General features: G+C 49.7%; 1 protein-coding gene across 1 annotated transcript in view; it reads right to left on the bottom strand.

Annotated features, from left to right (window-relative positions):
* The window catches only part of LOC101351975 (two pore calcium channel protein 1-like), a 36,275-nt gene that overhangs the window by 3,991 nt on the left and 24,181 nt on the right, over positions 1-8,103 (bottom strand). Inside the window, 6 exon segments of the mRNA XM_012556009.1 lie at positions 858-956; positions 1,100-1,311; positions 3,905-3,974; positions 5,314-5,401; positions 6,443-6,508; positions 7,665-7,849. Of these exon segments, the coding sequence (XP_012411463.1) occupies positions 858-956; positions 1,100-1,311; positions 3,905-3,974; positions 5,314-5,401; positions 6,443-6,508; positions 7,665-7,849 (720 nt within the window).

Genomic DNA, 8,103 nt, shown 5'->3' with positions numbered 1-8,103 from the left:
GTCAGGTCACACGAGGAGCCAGGAACCAGGATCAGAGATTCTTCAGTGGGAAGGAGAGAGTCACAGTGACGGGGGGACACACAGTCAGGTCACACAAGGAGCCAGGAACCAGGATCAGAGATTCTTCAGTGGGGAGGAGAGTTGTTTTGAGGGGTGAGCTATCACAGCAGTGTTCAAATATTTCCTGAATTCTCCCCTGGAAGAAAGGTCAGAACAGACTGGAACCCCTGACGAGAATGTACCAGATGACTTTCCACCCCACCTGGCAGACAACAGGGACAGACTCTCTGGGATTCTAACGGGCCCCAGTAGTTGGAAAGATTTAGGCAGAGCCCGGACGGCAATTCAGCAGGGAAGTTTTAAGCCAAAAAAAAAAAAAAAAAAAAAACCAAGCCCATTGCTGTCAAGTTGATTCAGACTCACAGCGACAGAGCAGACCTGCCCCATAGGGTTTCCAAGGAGCAGCTGGTGGATTCAAACTGCCGACCTTTTGGTTAGCAGCCGAGCTCTTAACCACTGCGCCACCAGGGTTCCAATGTTTTAGAGGTGTTTAGGGGTGTTTTAGAGGTGATCAAATCTCTGGGGGGCAGGGTGGGGAGCCCGGTCCGGACCTCAGGTTCCTTTCCACTCCAACGACTGTGAGATGTACAGTAGCCGATGGGCAAGACGCTGGTAGACACTATGAGAAACACAAAGGTGAGCAAAAATATGACCCCTCCCCTCCCAGGACGTAGGAGATGAGACACACCAACAACGTACACCCAGCTGGAACAGGAGAAGTGCTGGAGGGAAGCGCAGGCAGTTAGAAATTCTGGAATGGAGATTTAAGATTCAACAGATGGCAGGAATAAACTCACTTAACGATGAGGATGACAACCACGATGTGGAACGCGATGAAGTACAGTTTTGCCGCCTGATGAGTCACCAGGGCGAAGCCACCTGCAACGAGTAGGAAGCTAAGGAACCAAACCTTCGAGAAACGCGGCGTGCCCCCTAAGCCCAAAGATGCCATGACTGATTCTCCTCCCTGAAGTAACTTCCAGGGGACAGGCAGCCCCTCTGTGAACCCCACTCCTTCTCGGAAAGGATAGTGTGCCGCTGGTTAACCAGCGTGAGCGCCATCAGCGCGATGAACGAAGAGTTGAGGCCATTAAAATTGTTTCTGCAGTATCTGTCTCGGGCAAAGGCTGTAGCTTTTAAGGCTAGGTTCCCACACACCAGAGCATCCGGAGTGGTGAAATTTGGGTCAAAGAACCGGACTTTGCCATGGAATATTTCCATCCCAACGATAGCAAACATATAGTAGACCACCTAGGATGGGAGACGCCCAGTGGTCAGTGGCCGCACAGAGCTGCAGAATCGGGCAGCAGGGAGCAGGTAGAAGAGCCCAGAACAGCCTGCATCTGAAGACACTGGTCTGCACCTCTTCCTGGGTTCCAGTAGAAAGGGCCACTGAATGTCTTCCCTTGGCCAAAGAACCAGAGAAGGTTGCCTTCTCCAGGCAAGAGTGCAGAGCAGCTTCAGGAAGAGGGTCAGAAGGAGTTGGCCCCTCAGCCAGAGAAACCTGAGCTGTCCGTGGAAGGACAGAGGGCCTGGCCAGCTGGGCCGCACACTGACTTCCCCGCAGACTTCATTTACAAAGTCAAAAACAGTAGCTGTTAGCAAGTCAGTGAGTTAAATACTCAATTAAAAAAATAATAATAAACGAGTGCTCTAGGGAAAAAAAATAAAATTGGGTCTTTACCTTGTTCTTTATACCAAAATAAATTCCGAAGGTACCAAAGGTTTAAACGTTAAAAATAAAACTATAAGGGAACAAGGGGGAAAAGAAAAGGGTTGAAACCGGCCTTGCTAGGCATCACGTAACACCTACAAACCACAAAACTTTAAACGTCTGTACAGCCAAACGAAACAAAACAAGCCTTATGTCAGAAAAACAAGTAACAGACAAGGAAAAAGAACTGCTCTTTACACAAGTTGTTGTTAGCTGATGTCGAGTCAGCTCCGGCTCACGGCAGTCTTGCGTACGTGACAGAGAAACGTTGCCTGGTCCTGCCCCATCCTTAGGACACAACTTACCAAAGGCCTGTTTCCTTAACAGGCAAAGAGCTCCTACAAATGGTATAAAAAATAAAACGTGCAGTAGAATGACCAAGGATATGAGTAGACTGTACACTGAAAAATTAGCTCCTTGGCCAAAAGCACTCGGAAAGATGCTCAGGCCCAATAATAACTAAAGGAACACACGTTGAACAACAAAATGCCACTTCCCACCTATCAGACTGGGGCGGGGAGGGGGGTAATGTTTAATAAAAGCCGGTGGTCAGGGGTGCAGGGAAACGGGTGGAGTCACACACGGTCATTGGAGTCTATATGGAAGCACTTCTTCTGGAAGGCAATTTGGCACCATCTACCCAAATTTTGCAGTTGCCGAGTCAATCCCAACTCATGGCAACCCCACGCGTATCAGAGTAAAACCGTGCTCCACAGGGTTTTCAGCAGCCGATTTTTCAGAAGTCGATCACCAGGGCTTTGCTCTAGGGACTTGGACCACCGACCTGTTGGTTAACCAGCTGTGTCACCCAGGGACAACATCGTGGTTCAGTGGTAGAATTCTCGCCTTCCATGCGCGAGACCCGGTTTCGATTCTCGGCCGATGCAACTCATGCACAGGCACCACCTGTCTCAGTGGAGGTTTGTGTGTTGCTGTGACGCTGAACAGGATTCACAGAGCTTCCAGACTAAGACAGTCTGAAAAAAAGGTCTGATGATCTACTTCTGAACACCAGCCCATGAAAACCCTAGAGATCACAACAGTCTGATCCCTATGTGCACGGGGCTGACTCAACGGCAGCTAATTACACCCAGATTTTAAACATATTTACCTTTTGACTTAGTTCTACTTCTAAGAATCCGTCAAACAGGCACACTGACATAAACACACAGATACACGGACAAGAACGGGACACCATGATGAACGTACGCTATTTGTAAGGGCAAAGCGTGAAACCCCACGAGCTTCTCAGCAGAGGGACGGCTGAGACACGTATGTCATCGTCCCTCAGCGGACACGCTGCAATCACGGCAGAGATGACATAAGTGTGTATGTCCTCCCTGACACATGACAGAAACATGAAGCAGAATGAAGTTGTGCAACAACATTTTGTATGAATTATCTTTTTTGGGTAAATAATAAACTGGATGCACATCTACGTGGATGTGACACACTTGTAGCACAGAAATATTTAGGAGGAGTAACAAGAACCTCTTAATGACTCTGGAAAGAGGAGTGTAGGGACAAGAATGGGTGGCTTATAGTCTACTTTTTATTCTATAGTAACTGAATTTATTATTATAAAAACACCCCGCGGCACAGTGGGCACCAACGTTCATGCTCCCCATCCACATGGGGACTCGCCCCCGGTGGCGGGCACCCAGCCCCCCGCAGCCTGTGGCCGCATTCTCACACGGACGGGAGTGGACGCCGTGCAGGAGCCAGTGGGGGGCAGATGCGCTTTCCCCATGAGCAGCAGAAAGAAGACTCTCAGTCCTGAGGGCAGAGCCAGCGGATGGAAGGAGCCTGAATCCCTGGGAGCCATCTGCTAGCTAGGGATGCCCGCCTGGACCACTGCACCAGTCAGAAAGAAACTTAACTGAGTTAGTCCATGGATTCTGTGTTTATTACAGCAGCCCGGACACCTGTAATGTAGTGTAATAGCACATACGCTAATATATGGCCAATGTTTCCAGAAAAACTCGATACGTTATTAAAACTGCCACTGGAAGTCAGCTGAATCTCATTTACTTGCTCTCCCTTTCTTTCCGTTACTTAAAGTAAGGAGCATTAAGCGCTGTTAAGAATAAACTTGCTTCACACAGAACAGCAGCGAGAGCAGCCACTTACCCAGACAAGTCCACCAAAGGTCAGCGTGGTGGGACCGACGGTGATCAGGGTGGTCACTACCACCCGGAACCTGGAACACGACGAGGTTTGCGAGGCAAAGGAAGAGGGAAAATACAGCTGAATGCCCCACTCTCCCGGGCCTGCGTTCAGCTGAATACCCCGCTCTCCAGGGCCTGCGTTCAGCCAAATACCCGGCTCTCCTGGGCCTGCGTTCAGCCGAATACCCGGCTCTCCCGGGCCTGCGCTTAGATGTTTCAATAATTTGTCTTTACGACGTTGTCAAATCGTTCCATCTACCAAGCTGGGGAAGGGGTTAGCCTGCAGGTTCTCTCAGATCAAAGCAAGGTGGTCTTGGAAAATGTAACAAAGGTAACTAGAAACCCTGGGTGGCATCAATGGTTAAGAGCTCAACCACTAACCTAAGGTTGGCAGTTTGAACACACCCAGGGGTGCCTTGGAAGAAAGGCCTGGTAGTCTGCTTCTGAAAGGTCACAGCCTTGAAAACCCTCTGGAGTGCAGTTCTACTCTGCAACGCATGGGGTCGCCACGAGTCAGAACAGACCCAACAGCAACTAGATGGTTTTTTGTTTTTTTCACTAATAAGACAAACAGGTGTGGAGGCTGAAAAACTAGCTGCTTCTACTTGTCTCGCCAGCTCGTCTCCACCAGAATCGAGTCTGTTTTAAGGGCGTCCTGGAGGCCTGTTGGAATCCACCAGGCACTCCTTGGACACCTAAGGGGCAGCTCTACTCTGTCCTCTGGGGTCACTATAGGGTCGCCATCAGTCAGAGCTGACTCGACAGCAGTGGGTTTTGGAGGTCTATGTTGACAACTGAACACTTCCTCTGGGAACAGGCCAGTCCTCTGACGGAGGCATCACCCCCGCAGTCCTGGGAAGGAATCTGGGGGATGGGCTTTCCAGGTTTTGGGGTCAGGCTCCTGGGCTTACTCTGGGCCTTGCACCTTTCTAACTGCGCACCTGGCCAGGTGGCAGAGCTGTCACCTCTAAACTAGCAACGATACAATTCTCAATGTCAGGGGTTGTTGGTGGCTTTAACGAGACAATGCTTAGCACAGGTGCCTGGCGTTTGGTTACTTCTCAGTAACATTAGCTGCCATCACAGCGCATTATTCAGTCAGAGCCTTCACCGTGTAGCCACAAGGGAGCCAGGGACGCAGAGATGAAAGTGACCAACGACAAAATTCCTGCTCAGGGAGCTGCCCTCTGCACGCTCTCCACCCATCCTCAAAGGCTGCCCCCTCCATGCTCCCCGAGAACCCCAGCTCCTCTATACAGGCACATTCTGGGCTCACAGCTGGGAGCATCCAGTCAAGGCAGGACTGCCTTCCACCGGCCTCCGGGGCGGGGAGGGACCCAAGGGCAGCAGTTTCAACGGCTCCGTCCCTACCTCTGGATGCTGACGACCACCCTTAAGAGCCGGAGTATTCTCAATACCAAGACAATATCCAGGATCTGCTGACTGTTGTATTTTCTTGCTGGAAATAGAACACAGTAACTTAACATTCCATTTTCTGAAGTCTCTGGTTTACCCCGTCAGTGAGGTCCAAAACTGTCGATGTCGGGGAACGACTGGGTGTCGCTTCCAGAACAGGACAATGGCTCTGAGGAACAAGGAAACAGGCTACCCTGCAAATCGAAGCCAAGTGAGCTGAGCATACACCCAAGGTTCCTCCCTCTTCCGCCCCAGTCCCGGAGTCACAGAACGGGGAGTGTGCCACACTGGTCTGTTTGTGGGTGTAGACTTCAGATCAGCATCAAGGAACAGGGAGTGTGCCACAGTGGGCTGTTCGTGGGTGTAGACTTCAGCAGCAAGGAATGGGAAGTGTGCCACACTGGGCTGTTTGTGGGTGTAGACTTCAGCAGCAAGGAATGGGGAGTGTGCCACACTGGGCTGTTTGTGGGTGTAGATTTTAGGTCAGCATCAAGTAATGTGGATCCAGTTCTACAGAAGAACCTGCTCCAACAAGCCCTTCCTTCCCCAGCACTCATTTCCCATAGTCATGGTAAGAGGCTGCACTACCCTGAACAAGCCCACCTGCCATCTGCAGGAAGGCATTTGCATGGGGGGTGCATGAGGAAGGTAGAGAGAAGGTGGTGGGCAGGGGACGAGGCAGAGGGCTCCACTTGCTCCTGGATCCAGTTGACTTAGGCAGAGGCCACACGTGCTATGGCTGGAACCTGGGTGGGGCAGAGGTGGGCATCGGGTCACAGGTGTGGAGGTCAGCCTAGACCATGGACCAGCTCTGGAGAGGAGTGAGGATTTTGTCTGATGGACAAACATCTACAAACAAAATCTCTAAAACAAAGCTAAACACAAACAAGGCTACCAGGCCTTCACGACTTTTAGGGGAGATGAACCCCCCTCTCAAGAACATGGAACATTTTTAATAAATCTCTTGGATACCCCACCCCTTAACTCCAAACACCTCAGTGGTGCATGGTGAACACCCAACAAAGACTACTGATTGAACGTGTGATCCTGAGACGGGGTGAAGCCGTGAGCCAGTGGTGCTGACCTGACTGGATACTGGCATTGGCCACAGAGGCCACCAGGGCTGCAATGATGATCAATGCCTCAAACCCGGTGGTGGAAAAGCAAAGTCAGTTACAAGTCAAGGGCAAGGCCTGCCAAGCTCAGGACACCAGGGCTTCTGAGAAAACCAACCCAGTACCTCATGCAAAGCAACAATCCAGCCATAAGAAACGGATGATAGTAATGGCCGAACAACACAATAAACGTAACTATGTCACTGAGAAGCACTGGTGGCACAGTGGTTAAGCGCTGGGCTGCAAACCAAAACGTCGGCAGTTTGAATCCACCAGCCACGCCTTAGAAACCCTATGGGGCAGTTCTACTCTGTCCTAAAGAGTCGCTATGAGTCAGAATCGGCTTGACAGCCAACGCGTATAATGTCACTGAATTATACATGTGAAGAACAATGAAAAGGCAAACTATTTGTTACATGTATCTGCCACAATCAAAAATGTATAAAAATTTTTTGAACTGATTTACATAATTTTTAGGACAACAAATATGAATCAAGAAACACTATGTTTGAACAATCCAGTGAGCATTCATAACGAATTACCCAAGGGAGTTTGTAAGGAATCAGCCAATTCACATCACTTCAAATGTCTTCCAAAATAATTATATACTTGTAAGAATACTTTGACTCATTTTCAGAATACATATTATGTTTCTTGGTATTAACTGTACTAAACGCACTGTAACTTTTTTTTACTGAAACAAAAAGTCCCCACAGTGCCGGATGCAGTGGTACTCAATACAGCTGTACATCAAGTGCCCAGCGCCCAGCACTGGCTGGCTGTGGCAGGTAGGCGGTGGCTCTAGACCCGGGGGTACACAGCCTGGAGAAGAGAAGATCTGGGGGGAGCTTGCCGACAGTCCTGCTGTCCAGACACGCTGTCCGAGTTCCTGACAGTAAGACTAGGGAGCAGGCCTGGGATCTACAGAAGGAACCCCCTCCACTGGGTATGAAGTTTTAAGATCCTTTCCAAATCCAAGACGCCATGACTTCTGACTCTAATTTTAGCTAGTCGGTTCAAACTCACATCATGAATAAGAGTTTTACTATGCCAGATGTCTCCCACCCCTACCCCCACATGTCATTGTAAGTTGCCTCAGATCCAGGGAGATGGAGCGTGGAGAACTACAAGGGTATTCCCCGAACTGTGAGCCCCTTCTCTTCCCACTCTCCCAGGACACACAGGCTTACCAGTTCCAGAACTGCTTTCTTCCAAAATAGGCTCTGGGCTCATATGTGTACAGTTTCAGAAGAATCTCAATAACATACAGAGAAAGGAAAAGCCATTCTGCATAGGAAATGAGGGGGTTTTTCTCATCCAGAGCGATGAAAATAGCATTTATTAGAGTGATGACATCATAAATCCAGACAAAAATCCTGGTATAAGGAAAAAAAGAGATCCTGTCACCCCCCCTTTCAGTGAAAGGAGCACAAACCTGCTCAGAACCCCAATGGGGCTACTGTGCTTCCTGGAACCATGACAAACACAGGACGTCCCCTCAACACACACACACACACACACACACTCTCACACACACACTCTCTCACACACACACACACACACACACTCACACACTCACTCCTCATCTACTGTGCTTCCTGGAACCATGACAAACACAGGACATGCCCTC

Source organism: Trichechus manatus, unplaced genomic scaffold, assembly GCF_000243295.1.
Source record: "Trichechus manatus latirostris isolate Lorelei unplaced genomic scaffold, TriManLat1.0 scaffold00004, whole genome shotgun sequence".
Classification (NCBI taxonomy): domain Eukaryota; kingdom Metazoa; phylum Chordata; class Mammalia; order Sirenia; family Trichechidae; genus Trichechus; species Trichechus manatus.
This window is presented reverse-complemented; position numbering and strand designations above follow the sequence as displayed.